General features: G+C 48.2%; 1 protein-coding gene across 1 annotated transcript in view; it reads right to left on the bottom strand.

The window, feature by feature from the left end:
- Positions 1-17,403, bottom strand: part of TYRO3 (TYRO3 protein tyrosine kinase) — a 39,931-nt gene extending 22,528 nt beyond the window's left edge. Inside the window, exons 1-6 of the mRNA XM_042813963.1 lie at positions 17,298-17,403; positions 14,340-14,523; positions 12,043-12,143; positions 7,900-8,070; positions 5,175-5,261; positions 856-971 (exon numbers count right to left, since the gene is read on the bottom strand). Coding sequence (XP_042669897.1) covers positions 856-971; positions 5,175-5,261; positions 7,900-8,070; positions 12,043-12,143; positions 14,340-14,523; positions 17,298-17,385 — 747 coding nt within the window. The 5' untranslated portion in view covers positions 17,386-17,403. The remainder of the gene's footprint in view (positions 1-855; positions 972-5,174; positions 5,262-7,899; positions 8,071-12,042; positions 12,144-14,339; positions 14,524-17,297) is intronic.
- Between the last annotated feature and the right edge of the window lie 2,995 nt (positions 17,404-20,398).

Below are 20,398 nucleotides of genomic sequence, written 5' to 3'. Positions count from 1 at the left end.
GAAAGCCATTTTCAGCTCTGAACGAGAACAGAAGCAGCAACAAAAAACACAGACCAGGGCCAGCTATATTCAGGCATTCCCTCTGCCAGGCAGCCAAATCAGAATGATGGTTTCTTTTACTTGCGAACGGGAATAAACACCAGAGCATGCAACCACTGGTTTCCTTCCCACCTCCGAAATAAAAGAGCTCTGCAAGGAAATTAGCGAGGCTGCTTCCAGCATACCTTGTGCTTGTAATCCTTCCTCTGCATAGTTGGCTACATCCCACAGACATTCCTCTGCAGCTCCTATTAGTGCTGTAATCAGATGGGGAATGCAAAGGAGCTCCCCATCCACACCCACAGATGAGCCCATGGGGAGCTGTGCTGCTTGCTCCAGGAATTGCTGTTTCTCCTGGATGCTTGGCTGCTGTTTGATCTAATCTTACAGTAAGTGCATACGCTGGAAACTAACTCTGCCTGAAGTTGGACTCCTACCATTGTTTCCAGGAATTTAAAGACAGGATCCCATTTTTTAGAGATTTTGAGTGCTGAGCATAAGCTGGAGCTCAAGGATACCATCACCCCTGATGCTTTGGGTAGAACTGGTCTTTGACAGCAGAAAGCCAAATAAGATTTAGAGGCAGGGCTTAAAATTACTCTAAACCACTCTATGATTCTATGAAAACATGCAAACATGCTTGACTTTGTCTAAAAAAGCCCAACTTATCACCTTCCACCATCATCCCCAGTTCTCCTGTACCACCCTACGCCCTGCAAACTCCTCAGGCAGGTGGCTCACTCTTCATGCAGAAAACCCAGAGCGTACTGTTGTCATAGAGGGGACAACCAGAGCTGTCAGTGGGACAACTCGTACCTGAAGAGTGCAAGAATGGAGGGGAGCACGGCCATCAAACCCTGGCACCCAGACCACACTGGCATTGCTGCTGGTGACCTGGCTCACCGTCACATTGAGGGGCGGCAGAGGCATGGCTGGAAAGGAAAAAAGAGACTTTTCAGCATTGACAGATTTGAGCAGGTATTCACATGGAAATGCACAGAGCCTTGAGGCTAGAAATTATGCAATGAAATTGCAGACAGAAATGGTACAATATCATATCTTCAGAGTGTTCCTGACTGTGGTGAATGAAACGATTACCTTAACATTGAACAAGCTATCCATATCCATTCTTTACAAGTGCAGCACACTTGCTGGATGCACAGTGGCAGCTACTCTTCGGTAGCAGTGCAGCAGGTGATGCCCTCACCTGCATTATTCAGTCCCCTTCCTTGCCCCCTCCACTGCAAAATGTGATCCAGCCCAGTCTGTGGGCCTGCACTGTGAACAAATCAGGGCTTTAAAATTCCTCTCCCAGTTTAGTCTGGCCGCAAAGCAGCTCTGCCAGCACCAGGTGGAGGGGTGCGCTGTGCAACCGTACTCCAGTTCCCCACAGTTGGGCTGCAGCAGCACCTGGAACAGAGCCTGGGTGGAACCCTGCTCCTTCAGCTCTGGGGTTAATAAACTCTAAGGCACTCTCTGTTTTACAGAGGCAATTTGAGGCAGAGTGCTATTACGTGGTTAATGCCACACTACAAATTAATGGCAGAGTCAGAAACAGAAATCAGGATTCCCAGACAGGCATTTAATCAGGCGTTCATGCTTCCTACATCACAGAGCAGCACTGCAGCATCGCTTCTGCACTGGCTCTGACCAAATACCTCCGTCACCACAAGGGCCTCCAGGCTCTCCTCCTGACACATTCCTCCCAACTCTTTTTCACTCCTGAGTCTCTGCTTTAATTTAGACACCTCACTCCTGAAAAACAATCAGTTTCACAGACACCAATCTCTCCCTGACCTTATGTTCCTCTCAGAATCATACACTGCCACACTGAAAAATTTTTTTCTATTGCATCTCAACAGATTATACCCTCAGAAGTTCTCTTTCAAAAATCTAAGGTCCTCAGGACAAGGTTCAGCCTACAGATCATATTTTCCACCTCTCCTGGGCAACCTTCAGTGAAAAGAGGCAGTGGAGAATCACAAAGCAAAAGTATTCCATCTGCAATCCTCGCTCCTCATCTCACTGTTCTGCTACCAGCAACACCATGGGGCCACCACACACGGCAGCAGATATGGGGGAGAGGATGAGGCAGGGAACAGATGATGCCACAGATTCACCCTATAAAGCCTTCACTGTCCTGTAATTTGTCACCAGGAGGGGGGGGCTACCACCCAGATGGAACAGTGCACATGTGTAGCGTGCACACATGTGTCGTAGGGCAGAGTGCAGGGCTGGGATGGGCAATGCATTCTCTGGGAGTTAACTTACGACTTCCCAGTGTCTTGTTTTCTTCCCCTTTTGATTTTGGTACTCAGGTTCATAAGGAGAAAAAAGGCTGTCTTTTTGCTTGCTTGGGTATCACCGAAACACTGCCCTCGAGTCTTTTGCAAACACAGAGGCTCAAGGGAGAACTTATCACTCTCTACAACTGCCTGAAAGGAGATTGTAGCGAAGTGGCGGTCGGCCTCTCCCCCTAAGTAACAGCAATAGGATGAGGCAACAGCCTTAAGTTGTGCTAGGGGAGGTTCAGGTTGGATATTAAGAAACAGAATATCTTCTCTTCTCTTCTCTTCTCTTCTCTTCTCTTCTCTTCTCTTCTCTTCTCTTCTCTTCTCTTCTCTTCTCTTCTCTTCTCTTCTCTTCTCTTCTCTTCTCTTCTCTTCTCTTCTCTTCTCTTCTCTTCTCTTCTCTTCTCTTCTCAGAAGAGGCGATAAGGCACCAGAATGGGCTTCCTAGGGAGGTGATGGAGCCATCATCCCTGGAGGTGTTTAAGAAATGTGTGGATGTGGCACTTAGGGACATGGTTAGTGGGCATGTTGGGCTGATAGTTGGACTGATTGATTCTAGAGGTCTTTTCCAACATCAATGACTCTGTGATAATTTTTGGGTTTGTAGTGTTATTTTCAATCCTGAACTGTGGGCCTGAAGGAGACATGACCTATAGTAGCAGTATCAATAATGAGCTATAAACACACCTACACTGTGAAGCTGAAGAGGGTCAGCTTGCTTGCTCCTTCCCCTAACTCTACAGCATGCATGAGGGGCAGATGCACTTCCCCATCACACACTGAACAAAAAGGAGTGGCTGTGGTTGATATGACCCTAGAAGACTTAGCTGCACATATGAGAGCAAAGGCAGCTGAAAACAGCAGCTTAAGTGTTAAGATTATGTGAGTTAACTTCCCCTGTGTTTGCAGAGTGCCTGAAACAATGGGGCTTTGTGCACTGCTGGGGACTGTGAGCTACAATAACAGTAATTTTCTGCTCGGAGTAGACGAGCACATTGTGGGCACTACCGAGAATAGATAATGAACAACAACAGTAGCAAAGAGGAAGAAATGTTACCAGTTTGTCAATGCCCTAGCAAAAATATTTGCCACTGGAAACACAGAAGAAACAAATGGTTTAATAAATTGTAGAAAGACTTCAGAGTCCTCATTAGCAGACGGATCTGTGCAAAAGAGGAAGGCCTTGACCATACATGTACAGACAACTACTTCCAGGAGTAGTATCTTTCAAGTCCACTTGTTTATAGGATCAAGGACTAAATGAACATTATCTGGGCCAGTTCCTTGCCCTGCTGATGCCCCTGTTAGGAAGCTCTGCTTGAATTTTGACAGGGTTTGTTCCAGATTTTCTAACTGTTGCTCTTTAGAAGCACCTCACCCCTTCCCTAGGTTTATAACTTCTCTTTCAGATAGATCTTTGAGGCATTACATTTAGAACTGTACAACTACAGCTCTGGATTTGACATTTAAAACCTCTTTCTGCCTCTTCAGAAGACGTCACATTCTGGCATATCGTCTGCCATACCACTGAAACTCACTTTCCTCAGCTCTGAAGCGCGCACAGGTATGCGAAGGTTTAAGTCCTTCACAAATAAGTGGTGTTGGTTCATCATGTTATGGTTAACCCTGAAGCATTTAGAGCACTTTTTTGCTTTATCCTATCATCTTATCTCTGGTTAAACATGTGTTAACATTAAAAAAAAAAAAAAAAGAGAAATGCTTGTTTATGCCAAACGTTATCTCCAATTATGGCATTTAGGCGACTTTTAAAGCTTAATAGCTCTGTGAACTAAACTCTATCCCAGGATAAAAATATCCATGGAAGATATATTTCACAATAACCAATTCCCCTGCGTAGACAAGCCTCTAAGGCAACAACTCCAAAGGTTTTTAAATTAAGTTGTAAATCTTCCTAGAGCAGCACACTGCATTCTTGGCATAGCAGTAACCACAATGTTTGTCCTGAAGAAAAATACACTGTAGGAATGGCAGATCTACAGCTGGATTTTGAGCTATATTTTAGTGTATACTCCCTGCTACAATTGCAAATCTGATACAGACATAAGCGGTTGCTGTTACACAGGCTGAGCAATAAGCTGTTTCTTGGAACAAATGATTTTCGTGACATGTCTCCTGGAACTGATAATCAAGTGATTGAACATGCATTAAAGCATGACAAAAAATTCAAATGCAGAAGCATCCCAACATGAAGAGGAAGAGAAGAGCTGACTGCTCCGCTTATTCCTGTTTCAGTCACCTGGATGCAAGGAGATTTGCCATCAGCTTGGGGGCTCTGAATGGCATCTGCCCATGGAAGGGCTAGGAATTGTTTTGAATTAGTTTCTGAAGGGTGAAGAACATAAAAGTAAGATCCATAAAACCAATGTGGATGAGTAGGTTTTATTGGCCACTGGTGATTGCCTTCCATGTCTCTTTTCAGCATCTAATGCGATGCCAACTGAAACAAGCAGAAGTAATGGCCTCTTTAGCACTAAGAATACCTATCTATCTCCAGGCAGTAAAGGTTTCCCCAGAGATGGTTTAGATGATACCCAGCTACATCTCTCACAAACAATCTGACAGCTCTGACCTCCTTCTTTTCAAGCAGAAAGTGCTATTTGACATCCCATTTCCATTCCTGAATCAGATGTGCTTTATTTCCAACAGCCTGGGACAGGGCCCTGCGCAGCAAGTAGGATCTGCCAGCAGAGCACAAAGCATGCTTTTGGCTGCTCACAGCTGCAGCCAGCAGCTTGCCGGCAGCTCCGAGGCAGCCCTTCACATTAAGGAGCCTTTCCTCCACTCCCCACAGTGCAAACCTACCTCCCACCCCCATCCTCTCACCTTTAATCTGAACCGTGGCTGTCCGAGAAGAAGACAATCCCTTCACGTTGTGAGCTTCACAGGAGAACACTGTGCTTTGATTAATACCTGGAGATCAGCCAAGAAAAGGAAAGAAAACAAACAGCTATATAATCCAGCTCCAACCTTCAGCAGAATTTCAATGGTGCGATATCTAGCTTATGCTGTACAAGCAGTTGGAGAGCTGAGCTGGGTGCCAATCAAAAGCACATGGATTTCAATGTAATTAATGTGATAAATACATTTTTAATGGAGAGAACCTGGCAGCATAGAAGAGCCTTCCTCGAAGCTTCAGAAAGCAGTGCAGAAGAAGGACGAACCTGGCAGAACAGCAGATCACAGCATTTGATCAGAAGATGTCCCTTTCTCACACACTGCTCTCTTGGAGCAAGGACCATGCTGAACCACGTGTCTCATCAGCACTCCAGCTCTCAGCCTGACACCTGAGCTCCTCTACAACAGCCACCACTAGGCAGGCTTCCAGCCAGACGTGTGGGCTTCCAGCTAATGCCCACCTGCCCCTCACCTTGCATCCAACTTTGGAAGACATGTAAAGGAAATAAAAGCAAAACACTGCTGCATCAGTATGGAGGCACTTTGCAGGGGTGATTCAATAAATGGGATGGCTATGCACGCTCTCTTCTGTGAGCACCTATCCATCCCACAGGGCCCGAACATGTCATCATACTGATATCCAACTGCTCCAAGATGCATATGGGTATTGTTAATCGAGCATGACTAGGACACATTTGCAAAGCTGCCTAGAGAATCATGACCAACCAGCATTTTTTTTTCCACTCTGTTTGGCCCTCAGCTGCCTTACAGGGCTCTATCTGAGAAAGGTTAAGTGCTGGGACACTACGGGCATGCAGTTCAGGAGGGGAAAGGTCTCTCAGAACCACGTGGTGCAGCTTGCACAATATCTGTTTTTGCCCTGTGATACATCTTCTAAGAGCCTGAGACTGACAGCATTGCAAAGAAGATGTAGTAGAGGACAGGAGGGACTGCCACAAAAGAAAAGACCAATACATTTTAGATCCTTTCAGTCACCCCAGTCAGGCAGAGGAAAGGGTTGCCGGCACGCAGCAGAACAGAGAAGCACCTGACATGCAAGGCACTTCCCAAAGACAGGATCAAATACAGGAAAACGCGAAGGGCACCACAAACCAATACCTCTTTGCTCTCCAACACCACTGCCAGCACCCCTTCCCAAACACAACAGGCCTTTAAACAAATTGCTTGACAAATCTTTTAAAGGTTTGCTTTCTGGACACTACTTAATCATTATTTTCTCCATCATTTGACATTTTCATTAGTTTACAATGCGTGACCAACCATCTTTTGACATGCCTCAGCAAAGAGAAGAGTCCCCAAGGAAAATCCTAATTAGTCCTATGCAGTTAAAATTCTAAGTAATTCAGAAGCGAGTTTCCAGGTGAGAAAACTATCAGTTTAGCCTTTTTCCTTCTGATTAAATAAAAGAGATAAAATGCCAGCACCTGGCTTTTCAGCTCCACCACTGCCCTACAATGTCAAAAGTTTAGTGAGGCACCAAAAGATGAGGTCAGTAGAAGAAAGGACACTTTTTTTAACCACTTTCTCCCTTTCAATTATCAGTCTTTTCAGTTTTCAACCAGCAGATTATATCATAAGGGAGCAGTTTTCATTTCCAGCTTGGAACAGCATCCAGCGACTACGTAGAAGAGGGAACTGATGATAAAACCATCACAAATCACAAACCAAGTTCTGATTTACATACCAATTAGGTTTAAAGGGAATGCTTAATTGGATTGGATAGCTTGAAGGATGGCCAGAGATTGAGACAAACAAACTCCCTCTGGGTGCTAACTGTATTAACACTGAGGAAGAGGCCCCAGAGATGAATCTGAGTCATAAAACCTAGTTAGTTCAAGCTTGGCTCGGGGTTGCCAACAATAATAGCAGCATAGAGACGCATCACAAAGCTGTTGGACATGTAACTAGAATTAAGTTACCTGTAGGAGGATAATGACAAGAATAGCTACTGGTAGTTATACACCGCCCTATCCTGAAAGCAGGCTGAGGAGAGCCCAAAATACTATTGGCTCCTGGTGGGAAGGCAGTGTTACCACCACACACTACCACCAGCTCTGGAGCAAACTGTTGTCTCTGAGGTTGTCAACAAGCCCATTTCAGCACCAATACAAACAGCCTAAAAGTGCCAAAATGCATGAGGAGGTCAGGTTTTAATGACAACAATATCCAGCATAGCTGCGAGACTGGAGTGAGGGGGAGAGGGGAAAGCAGTGCACGACATGGCTATATGTGGAAAGAGGAGGTGGTGTCTGTTACATGTGAATGCTTTCAGGTTTCTAAGCCAAACATCACCAACAGAGTCATTTAATAAAGCCATAAACACACTCCATGTAGGTGGAACAACAGAAGAGGCACCCAATGCATCACGTCTCCAGTAGCATCTTCATCACAGTGCCAGCTCCACCTGAGCTCAGAGGAGCCTGTGCCCCAGCAGAAAACACAGCCATCATCCTCCAAGATGATCTGGCTTCATATGTTGTGTTCATGATCTCTCAGCCCTCACATGCAGTCAAAGAACATTCCCAAACTGTGTGGTGACTCAGTGTCACTTAGGCATATATGGAAGAGAGCTCTCCTCTCCCTTTCCACACTTTTGATGCTCAGTGACCCTCTGCACTGGCAGCAGCCTTACCTGACACGTTTAAGATGGAGGGGGAGATGTCTGGAAGCCCCACTCTAGAGTCTCCCATCCACCAGACAATTGTCACTGGTTCAGGGGGACCAACAGCAGCACAGGCCATATGAAATGGGGCATTAGGGGACACGGACACATCCTCAGGTTCCACAGTAAAGTAGGGCACACCTAGAAAAGCAACAGACAAGTGATAGGAACTTGAGAGGCTTTTTCCAACTCTGTTTTTTACCTCTAATACCAGTGCTCAACACTGGACACCCAACTACCCTGCCCCTGTGCCTAATCTGACCCTGCCCAAGCCCTTAACAAGATATGCTAGATCACCTCAGGATGTGAACGGCCATTCATTCCTACCATAAGTCAGTGAGAAAAGAATGCTTCCTCCCCAGAATGCCTTTGAAAATCTCTCTTTCACCAAGCCTCCTTCAAAACTTCCCTATAAAGTAGCTTTTAACAGTATTATTTGCTAATTTTTTCAGTTGGAGATAATGGAGCTTTAAGAAGCAACAGTCCATATCCATAGCCACACCTGACACCATTTTTAAGACATTTAACCCTGCTGCAGATACTTCTTGCCACACATTAAAAACGGAACTTTCCAAACACATTAAACTAGTAATTGTGTGAATGAGGAGAGAACTCCTCTGATGAGATGCAGGGATCACTCACAACATTCTGCACAGCCAAATTGAATGGAGGGGCTGCCCAGCATGCTCAACACTGAGAGAATCAGACTGCTCTGAAATTAGGGATGATTTGTTACAGAGCTAACATAAATGTAATTAGCTCAGTAAGTATCTGTTTGCCACGGTGGCAAAAGTCCAGCGTGGTGCAACAGGTCTCGGATCAGAACCTTAGGGAGCTGCAGTAAGGCTACCTCAGGACTTCTCTCAACTGGTAATAGCCCAGTGCAATGCAGTGCATCCAGAGATATGCTTCCTCTTACAGGGAGTGCCAAGCCTCTGGTGGTTTCAGTGTTTCAAACCAGTCATGCAGTTTCAGCAGCTACCAGTACTATGTAACAAGACACCCAGTTCTGGTGACCAGTGGAGGACTTGAAGGCCCAGAGAAGTGCCGAGCGCCTTTTAAACTCAAGCACAGCAGCTAATGACAGTGTCTACACTGAAAGGAGAAATGAGGCACCCCCAGACAGAGAAAGTGTTTGGGAAACTGCTAACAGAAAGAGCAATGAACAATACTGGTCCCTCACACGCTTAGGTCACCTGCCTGCCCTCAGCCAGAGGTGACAGGTCTGCATGGCTCCAGCTGGCACAGCAGATGCTGAGCACATGCAAAAGCAGGCAATTAGTAGGTACTGAGATAGATTTAGGAGCCTAATGCTTGTCATTCCCTCTGCTCTACAACTAAAAGTGGCATCCTCCATCTTTTACTGGCAGCCTGGTCACCATTGGTGTCCTTCATGTGGCAGTTTCTCCGTGCCTTCCTCTCTTCCTTGCCACTTGTCCCTTCCAAGTGATGTAAACGAATCATCTTAAACAGGTCTAAAAATAGGTCACCTCAGGAATGACACTGCCAATCTGCACAAAAACCAGGGCTCAGAACACGTACAGCCATTGCCACGATTCATCGCTCATTTGTGCTTACATGCTTTACTTGTTTACTGCAGTCATGCATAAAGAATAAAAGAGAATGAACTTTTCAGATACCACCTGTGAAACCCCCACCTGCTTTGTCCTCCTTTTCTAGAGAGGCCAGAGGGGAAAATACCGGTGTCCCTTTCTACCCGTGAGCTGGATCCCTGCCTGCTGTTCCTTTGCCATGGCACCCAAGGTAACCTTCTGGGAGGATCCTGTCCCGCTCAGCAGGTTTTCTCACTTTGGTAGCAACTAACCAGATCAGCCACGACCACAATTAAAAACTCTCATAGTTTAGGGAGTGCAGCTGACTCATCTGGCTCAGGAACTTGCACTGCCCCTGTAAATACATTACCTGGACACCTCGCTGTCTGCGGCATTTTGAGCCTTCCAGTTCCCAGCAGGAGGTGAGTGCCAGCACCCACATCTCACAGATGCACCATGGAGGCAGCTAGCAGCCAACAGCCAGGAAAGCATTGGCAAAAATGAGAAAATGAGCCTGTGCATTCTTTATTCCAGCATCCACCCTACAGGGATAATCTTCTACAGCTCAGATTTTAGACAGTATTAAGGTGAACCTATCTGTGTGTGTCAGGCTGGGGTGCTGACTCCATAGGCATATTGGGGGTCAGCAGCCTCAGGGACAGCCCCGTGGTCAGGGGTGTAATTTCAGAGGGAAAGTTCTATAAGAAGGATAATCCTTATTTTCAGATGGTCACTCTAGAGCATGCCTCTGGATTACCTCTTCAAGCATCAAACACTATCACCTTCTTAGTAAAGCCAGAATCTAGTTGCTACACCAGAAACATTCTCAGTCATTTTGTTTTTGTAAATTCTGAGGAGTGTTTCATACAATCAAACATTTGCATTGTATTACAGACACAGTTCAAACACCAACTTCTGTCTGATAAAGACTAAGTGAATCTCCACCCACAGATATTACATATCTCACTGTAAGTTAGATCCCCAAGTCTACTATTGCACTGTACAGCATAGTGAAGGGTGTCAACACCTACAGAGGGCTGTGTATGTGACCAGAAAAGATTCCCCCTCAGTCAAAGAGGAGAACAGTCACTATTAAAACAGCAAATCACTTCTAGATAAAGCTGGCATGCCCAAGGAAGAAATACACTCAGAGATAACAGTGAAGGTGGGACTGACAGGCATTTGCATTCCCAAGCATTTTCTTACGCTAACAGCAGCTAGTTTCAGTTTGTTATTTTTAAATCCACCCTTCATCACTTCTTTTAATTTTCTGTTAATTTTTTATCTTTTTCCACTACCTTCCAGTTCACATGACTACACACTCAGTTCAAGTTTAACTAGTTTCTGTCATACTTGCTTTTCTCATAAAAATGACTAGATGCATTTTTAGCTCGTTCTGCTGTAAGCTTTGGCCTTCATTCACAGCACTCCCCCTTCTCTAGCTGCAGCTGGTTTTTGTGACTTTGTTCTTTTCTGCCTATATTATCCAGAAGGGCTCCTTTGTTTTTCAGATTGCTCAGCATACTGAGCTACCCAATCACTCCTAATGCACCCACCATGCAAATGCAACCACCTCTGGAATGGGCCATGACAATTGGAAGAGAAATAGAAACCCCATACAAAAGCAAATTTTAAGCTACAAGTAATGTTTCTCAGGTGGAGCTGTGCCTGAAGTTTTAGGTGAACAAACCCCTGGAACTCATGAAGACAACTGCAGGACAACACTCCTCTTCCCACGAGAACCACTACGAATGTTTCCACAGCTCTGAATGAGCAAGACCTCTGCTGTAAAATGCCATCCAAACGACACCATCTTCGGTGGCACCCAACCTATGCCCCCTCTTTAAAAGCACTGATCAAACTCTGGCCCAAAATGTTACTAATTACACCCAAGAATCCAGTTCTCTATGCAAATACACTGTTCCCGTCAACTGCCTCATCAAATATTGCACCATCCTATTACTACCAGCTTCCAAGGACTTAACAAGGCTTAAGAGAAATGAAATACAGGCAATAAGAAGCCGCCAAACCACTCTGCTTCAGGTAACTTTTAGACAACTACCCACAAGTTGTATTTTGTCAGATAAGGCGAGGCAAACGGTGCCACATCAAGGTGTGTCTATGAAGCGCTGATGTACAGTGCTTCACCCGAAGCTCTCAGCACTGGGTTAAAGCTGTACTGTGCCCTCAAGGATCTGTTTGACCAATACACAGAACCATCTGAAGCCCTGCTTTGAGAAGAAGGCTGGAGCAGATGATCCCCATGGATCCCTTTCAGCCTATTCTATAAACTATTTGAAGACCAAAGCAACGGTGGACTGAGGGACTGGAGGGAAATGTGCCAAAATAAAACCAGAAGGCAAATAAACTGACAGCTCCTTTCCTCAAAGCTACTACCCTTTCATTTCTTAGTCCTGCTCTGGAGCGACCTCACTGCAGTTATCAGCAGTGGTTCAGAGCAAAGAAGCTTGTCACTCGAGCAAACCATTCTCATCACTTCCACCTGAAGTATATTGATGGGTCAGTCTGAAAGGAAACCAGCACTACTACTCCTCCTTACCTTCCACTATGAGCCACACTTGCTGTGATTCTTCCTTCTTCCCCCCGTTCTCAACCTGGCACCAGTACTTCCCAGAATCTGTCCTCTCGACGGATTTCAGGCTGAAAAAAGTCAAAAGCCATATCGATATTTTATGTGGATAAAGCATGTTTTGCCCCAAAGGACCCTCTAGAATTTGGCAAACCAGATGCACAGACAGCAGCCACAGAAATGCAGCCAGCTCTGGGGAGGAGGGCAATAGCCAGCACAAAGCACATGGAAACCAGTGGAGAAAGGAGGCTCCTCCCTAGAGTGGATGGAAGGATCCTCAGCAGAGCAGACAACCTCTCTCTGAAATATCCTTGCAGAAAACCTGTAATTTGTGTCCTTAGAGAACTGCAAGAGGTCGGTCCTCTCCTTGATCCTGAGTCGTGACTATCTACTCCTTGAGAGCAACAGCTCAGCCCACAGTGCCTGAACTAGCGGAAAACTCCAAATCACACGCCTCCAATGAGCCCAACTGTTCTTCCTCAGTTAGGTGCCTGGACAGCTTCCTGTGGGAATAAATAGGTCACTTCACTGTGCTCAGTGTTATTCTAAAGCATTTCACACTGCAAAACAACTTGCAGCTCTCAGCTTGTGCTTTTGAAGAGGTTACACGGCTTACTCCACACCCTGACCTCACCCTACAAACCTTTCTACACTGTTACTTGCTTAGCAACAACTCTCCTTCTGAAAGCATGCACCTAAACAGGGGAAAGCAGTTGTGGCAACTGAGCTGTTCATAGGAGAAATTTTGCTCCTCCATCCACCACTGGATATCTGCAGCATCTCAGCTGCTTCTGATATGAAGACAGCGTAGTGAGTAAGGCAGAATTTGGTCCCAAAGCTGCTACAGCTACCAAAGGTACCAGTGTGACTCTGAGTGCCCGTCATTATAGCAATGTCTACTGCCCCGTCACGATGAGCAGCCATGTGCCTACTGCCATGCAGGGATCTTCAGCACATCTGAGACCCACTTTCCTAACACTAGTCCTTCTTGGAGACAGGGAAAGATGTATCAGGACGGAAGACTGAAAAGGGAGAGTATTTGGTGAAATACACACAATGGTCCCATTACAGCCTGATTTTCAGAGCTGTACCTTCCCTTGGAAGCAGCAGTCCTGCCCATTCAGACACATGTTCTGAAACACAGCGATTGCAGAGTCACGCAGTGGAGAGAAATGACCAGTTCAGTAGCAGAAAAGAAAAAGGAGAGAAACATGGAGACATCTGGATTTAGCACCCTAACTTAGCCCTGGGGCTGCAGAAAATTCTCAGTGGAAAAAAGCAAGATGTGAGAAGAGATCAGATTGACAGAGGCAAAGCAGAACGGGAAGAAGTAAATGGTATAGATTCAAGACAAACTGTTTCCATAACATAACGTTATGCAACAGTTTCACAAGGCATAGAGGCATTTTTTTTTTTTCCTATGAGAACATTTATTACAGGCAAGTCACAAAATTTTTAGTGGCTGGAACTGGAGACTCCATGCAATGCCACACCAAGAGACCTAAGAGGAGAAGCCTCAGCTCAGAAGATTTATTCTTAGTCAGTTAACAGTTTTGAGCCCTCAGAGTGATGGCATGCTTGCTTGTACAAACTCTCCTTACGTAAAGAAAAAGAGCCAGAGGCTTGGATCCTGTTTAACTCACTTCAAGAACTCACCAACACTCACCTCCTGCTGCATTAAGCTCGCAGAAAGCTGCGCTGCAGAAGGGAGTTCTTGAGCCTCTGAGCAGGGCAGGCCTGGTATCGTGTGGAGTAAACATATTAGAAAAATCTCTGCAAAATAACTCAGGGAAGGTTCAGATGCCAAATACACTTCCTCAAAGAGAGAAAGCAGATGGAGTCCTGGGAATCTCCCTTTCAATGAACAAGGCTCACCCCTCAGGCAGACTGACAGCTCGAGAGAGAGAAAGAAAACAGAGTACAAGAGAGAGAGAACCTGTAAGTCAGGCATTAGTCTTCCAGCTGCGCAGCAGAGCAAGATGAACGAACAAGGCAAGAACAGCCTTTCACCTTGAAGTCATGTCTCAAGCAGTACAAGTGTTAGCAAAGCACCTGTTAGCACAGCAGTCAGGAAACCAGTAGGGTTCCAGTGTATCGCTTCAGCCTTCAGTGGCTTCAGTTCTGCTCTCAGTTATGCCTTAGCCATATGCTGAACTGCAGGCCAAAGGACCCTGCCCACCGAGGTCACTGCAGTCACAAAGCTATAGCTGACAGCAGAACACTGCAATAGCTTCCATGATAGTCTTCCTTCTCCACATCTGGTGTACCTGAGGAAGCCGATCCAGTGATCTTCATCTACTGGAATGTACACCTGGTCTACGCTTTGCACCACTGCTCCATCTTTCATCCACAACATCTCGGGATCTTCCATTCCCTCCAGGCTGCAATTTAGTTTGACGGGTTGACCCTGGGACACCTTTAATTTGATTGGAGATCCTGTAAACTTCATACCTAAAAGAAAAATACTACTCCTCCCCACCCCCAGAAAAAAGGGGGGTTGGAGTACAGCAAATTACTCCAGGTTGGCGCTCTGGAATTACATACCCTACCAGAATGCTCTGCAAATAGAGCAGCAGTCTTGCCTCTGCTTGGCAACAGCCAAAGGCACCAAGATTGCTATAGCGGAGAGAGATGGTGCTCAGTCTGTACATGGGGCTGCTCCCAGCTCTGCTTGCTCAGCACTAGGTAATGCTACCAGGCAGAACCAGCCCAAAGGGCCACAGTTTGGCCATGCCTGCGGTCCAGCTATATTAAGCACATTCTCACTGCAGTACCACACCTCCCTCTTTCTCCCCTGCTTTCATTTCAGTTACAGAGCTCCTGTGCTGCTAAGAAAGCATCTTGCTTGCTCCATTGTACACATCTGAAAAGAGCTGGGACGCAAGAAAGACTCAATTATGCCATGTTATTCAGTGTACACAGCTCCTCCGTGTTACAGGAAGCCTCCCTGCCATTTACAAGACCTGTGAAAGCAAAGCCTGTTTTGCAGCACACCTCATTGCTGAGCAGGGATTTGCCACCCAACGCAAACGTGTGCCCCAGCAGCCTCCCCAGTGTCTGGCCCCGGCCAAAGGACTGTGCTGTGCTCGGGTCATAGAGCTGCTACCCTAAAGCAGCAGGACCAGCGCCAGTGAAGCTGCTCACTGCCACGCTGCCGCAGAAGCAATCGGCATCTGGCCCAGAGCAATGTGTGTGGGTGGGTGGGTGGGGAGTGCTTCCCTCAAGCAGAGTGCATCTATGGAATGTGTTACCATGAGAGAGCACGGAAGCCAGCTGGAGGAGCACGTTTAAGAAAGATGGCAAATAAAAAAGGAACCAGAGGATCAAAGGAAACCGTGGGAAAGGTGGAATGTGGAAAATAAATGTGAAGCTGGTTTTGTTAGGGAGAGTGGCCATTTCCTATGCAGTGGCACAGGACCGACAGATCAGAACAGGTCTAGCCCAGCTCAATATTATGTCCTGAGAGCGGCTTCCGCATCCTTCAGGAAAAGACAACAAAAACAAACACCAACAACACCACCCCACCACTCCCCCTCTCTGGTGCAAGCACCACACATTACAGGCACTGGCTGCCAGCTGCTTGCAGGATGCCTCACTGCCCTACAGAGCACTGTTGAGCCAGCAGCCCTGCTGCTCTACAACTCCATCACACCCAAAGGTGACCAAACACAGAGGTGCATTGCATGCCACTCCCCCCCAGCCCCACAACTCCTGCAGCAGCAGGGAAAGTGTGCAGCCCAGCACCCCAAGCAGCCCTGAATGCTGGCAGCAGGATGTTCCCCCATGGAGTCCCACCAGCTGCTAACAGCTGCTGCCAGCACACTGTGTTTTTGCATACCTGCTGCTGTTAATTCAGAAAATTGACAAAAAGCACAGCAAAACTAGTAAGCTAGCTTTAGGTTAGGCTCTGCAACTGGTTTGCAGGGCTAAGGATTTAATCACCTTGGGTGAGGATGATCTAATCTCACATTACTTAACTCATCTGTAACACAAATTGCATATCTCTGTGCGTGCCAGAAAACAGCCTCCCTGCCACTGCTCAGCGCTGGAGCAAAACAGGAAAGCTGAAAGCTGCACAAAAGCTCTCTGTGCTACAGCAAACCAGCATGGGCAGGCAGCTGAGCACATGGACACTGACCAGCACTCTCTCACCTCAGGTGCCTCAAAGGAGAAGCAAGCTACCCGGACTCCCCAGGCTGGCTCTGCTGAAAAGTTAGCCACAAATTAAACAATGAAGTGTCATTAGAGACCCTTTATGGTTTCGGTTCCCACACTAAGTAACGCTGGAGGAATTTAACATACAGTGTGAGCATTCAGCCCAAGATGTAATTCTCCACATCGTCTAAGTATAACGAACCCCCAGTCAGTACCGACTAAAATGAGGAAATACAGGTCAGAGTCTTCTGGTAAATTCACACGTTTCTGACAAAATGCAGCCTAATCTGCAGCACCCTTCCTGCAGTTATCGGGAGGGAGCACAGAGGCGATCAAAGTTAATGTGAACACCTCCCTTTCCTCCTTCTACTCTCCGCTCACACCTTCCCATCTGACAGCACTCGGGCAGCACAGGGAACAACCTCACCCCGCGGGGCTCCTCCGAGCCGATCCGCACCAGCGGCTCCCGCTGCAGCCTGCAGGGCTGCTTGAAATGAAATTATGTCACATTCCTCGCCAACAGACGGAACTGACAGCAAAAGAACACACCGGCTGTCAAACACAAAGGCAGCGGATCTGCCTGTGGTAGTTTTTTAAAAAACAAACTCTTGAGACAGCTGAATCTTTTGATGGCTGGGAACAGAAGCACGGTCTGCTGAAGTTATTTCTGGAGCGAGGGGGAGACGGCCGCTGTCCGCGCGCGCTGCGGGCAGCTTCCCGTGCCCCGCCGTGCCCGCCGCTCCGGCTGGCCGCTGCCCGTCCCGTCCCGCCGCGGCGCCGCCGCTCCCGCCCGCCGGGCACTGAGCGGTCCCGGAGGTGAAACTTCGGGAAAGCAGTTCAGAAAGAACACCAGCAAAAGCCGCCCGGGAACGCCTCGCGCCCGGCTTTCCTCCGAAGAGACCCGAGCGAGGCAAGCTCCGGGGCGATGCCTCCGCCGGCCCCCGAGGCTTTCCGAGCCCGCCGCCAACCGCGGCTCCCGCTCACCGCAGCCCGGCCTCGCGGGCACGTTAAGACCCGGCCACCTGTGGCGGCGTCGGCCCCGTGTCCCCGCCGGGCTGTCAGCGCCTCACCTGCCGCCACGGCGCCGTCCCGGAGCGCCGCAGCCCACAGTCCCAGCAAGAAGAGCCGCGGCAGCGCCATGCTCCGCCTCAGCTCCATCGCTCCAGCACGACCATCCTCCCCCGGCTCCTCGGCTCCGCCGGGCCGCCCTTCGACGCTGCGGGAACGCTCCAAGTTCCGCGGCGGCTTCGGCCGGGTCAGCGGCGCTCCCGGTGCTGCGCGGCGCGGCACGGTTCCGCCGCTGGGCGCTCAGTGCCGGGCACTCTCCCCCTGTCGGCGCGCGGCCGCGCGGCTCCTCCCCCGGGGCCGGGCCCGGCCCTCCGCCACCGCCTTCTCCGCCAGGAAATGGCGCTTTCGGGCGGTCATCGCGAGCCGTGGTCCCCCTCTGACATCACGGCATAAATAAATATACATGAGCGGCCCCTGGAGCGGAAAATCACCGCCCCGACGCCGCCACCGGCCTCTCCTAGCCCGGCCCGAGGCGGGCAGCGCCATGGGGCCTGGGGGGGCCGAGAGAGGTCGTTCCCGCAGCACCACCGAAGGGCTGGCGCGCACGGGGCATCGGGGAGAGGACGCCACTTCCCTCGGGGCCTCCGTGTGGGAGCGGAGGGCAGCGTGGCTCGGGAGCCGCCCTCGCCGGGCAGAGGGGATGATGGGGGTTCAGCCCCCCTCAGCCAAGTCTCTGGTGCGGACCGCAGACCTCAGCACCCCTGCTCCGTCCGTCCTTCCTGCAGGGATGTGCACCCTCAGCCTCCTTTCTGCTGCTGCGAGGGCAAGAGGAGGGCTGAGGAGATCTCGGCTCTCACAAAGTGACCCGCAAAGTGTGGGGAAAGTCACTGACGAAACAAAATCTGGCACTGTCTTTTCACAGGGATTATGGTGAGAATCTCAGTTGAAAGATGCCATAAGAAGCACAGTCATTACGGTGCAGCATTCAGCTCCGCAGCAGCAACTACAGCACTTAACTGGTGGCCCTGCAACTCTCTGTGCCCCTGCAATCTGCACTGGGGCACTGGGCACAATGAGGAGCCTTCCTGGGGCTGGTGGGGAAGGGACAGAGGGACAGAGTCGTAAGATGGCAGTGGGAAGGCCTTCCTGTGCGCCCTGGGCTGGTAGGAGGCAGTCACGCTTTGCTGGAAGCAGAGGAACAATTGGAATTGTCAGTAGCGGGGGATCTGGCTTCAGAATGTCTGAGAAGGGCTTTATTTCAACAGGAAGAACTGCATGGAAATTGGACCAAGATCCGGCACGCGTTGCCAGTTGGAGTGCAAACTGCTGTGGGAAAACTTACAGAGGAGTGCAGCACTGCTGTGCAGAATCTGAGAAACTGGTGATTCCAAAATGCTTTTAGGAATTGAAGACAAATACTCTCTCCTGGCCATTGGTGTTGCTGCATTAATCAGTGTGGCTTTGTACTGCAGGTCATGACACCGGTGATGGTGGTGCTGCATTAAGGCAAAGGACACAGCACTGAGGCACACGGGTGGCTTCCGTGCCCTCCTCTTCTCCTTACTTCTGCTGTGGCAACAGTTCTACCATATCTGGAGCTGCAGCAGTGGGTGACAACAGTGTGATTCCTGAGGGCATCAGGAGCAGCCATGCTCTGTGAGCAGGAGCCCTGAGATGGCCAATCAGGTGCTCCCTGCACAGGCCCTTCGCTGAAGCCAGCTGGTTCAAGGCCAGCCCGGAGCTGCTCCCAGCTTTCCAGTCACTTCTACCAGCAGCCGTGGTGTGTAACAGCAGGGAGCTCTACATGGGGCTGTTTACACCTTAGAGAATAGTTCTCAAATAAGTGCCCCAAAGCTGGGCTAGACCATGAGCAGTAAGGAAATAAATTCCTCTGGGCTTCTCAACCTCTCACAAGGACACAGTCCAAGAGCTCTGGATATTGCAGCAGCTTTTGAGCACATTGCAAAGGTTAAACTTGGCATAAACTGTCTCCTTTCTCTGCCCAGTCCATCATAATAATGGGATTGCTAGAGCTTGTTCATGTCGGATAATAACACTGTTTGATGTGGCCACTTCTGAGGACCCAAATATAACACTCAGTCCTGAAATACACATCAGACTAAGCAGGCCATGGCAAGGCATGGGAATGGTATTTAAAGTTGCAGGTAGATGTAGCAGCTGCACAACCTGCCTCTGTGCCTGAGCCTGCTGTAACTGATTTCTGTTGCTCATTCATCTGAGCTGCATCTGAACTCTGTTCCCTTCTAATTTATGTTATTCTACCATCTCTTCCTTTCTTTCTCATCTTCTTCCCTAACACCTCCTTCAGTCAGAAGCAGTGTTGAAATATTCCAGCCTCTCTATTTCTTGAGGCTTCAGCCTCCTCCAGCTTTCAGATCTTCCATATGTGCTGGTTTAAACTTTCTGTGTGTGTGAAGACAAGAGGAGGGAAACCTATGCAAGGCTTGCCTTTACTCCAGTAAACCAGAGACAAATCTGAGCCTGGAGGTCGGGTCTGATCCTATCCTTATCCCAGGCTCTCAGCTCCGCCAGGAGTGCCATGATATCAATAGGGAACAGGACTGGGTCATTGTGGGGTGGGTCTAAGTTTTGATTTTGTTTTGACTTCTATCGACTTCAGGATTTTGGCCCTAGTCCAACAATAATCATTATCCTAAGCCCAAACCTGGTTTCTTCCTCGTGTCTAGAATGGTTATTCTTTTTTAGAGGTGACAAACTAACACATCCTATGTGTTACATATCTTTCACAGTAAATGCCAAGCTGTCAGAATGAAAATGTCACATAAATCATACATACAGTGTTTACTTTAAAAAAGATTGGCTCATACAAATTTAAACAACCCTCCTGATGGTGCCATCCTCCGCAGTGTGTTAGCCAGGTACTGCCCATGTGAAAGCAATGTCTCTGCTTCCAGAGTTGAAATAAACAGTGCATCAAAACAGTCATCAAACCAAAACAAAATGTATTTAACATAGTGCAACAGTCAATGCCATAAGAAATCACCATATGCAGTTACATATAATCTACACATACTAATCAGACTTTACAAATCTCTTATTACACAGATACACACAGAACTGACTCGGGAGGAAACATTTGTTGCTAGTCCCTTTGAGGGATCAGCTTCTGACCTACCTACCA

This window comes from Centrocercus urophasianus, unplaced genomic scaffold, assembly GCF_019232065.1.
Source record: "Centrocercus urophasianus isolate 14NV4802_14NV808 unplaced genomic scaffold, USGS_Curo_1.0 seq_14, whole genome shotgun sequence".
Lineage (NCBI taxonomy): Eukaryota > Metazoa > Chordata > Aves > Galliformes > Phasianidae > Centrocercus > Centrocercus urophasianus.
The sequence above is the reverse complement of the archived record's forward strand: the minus strand, read 5'-3'. Positions and strand labels throughout refer to the sequence as shown.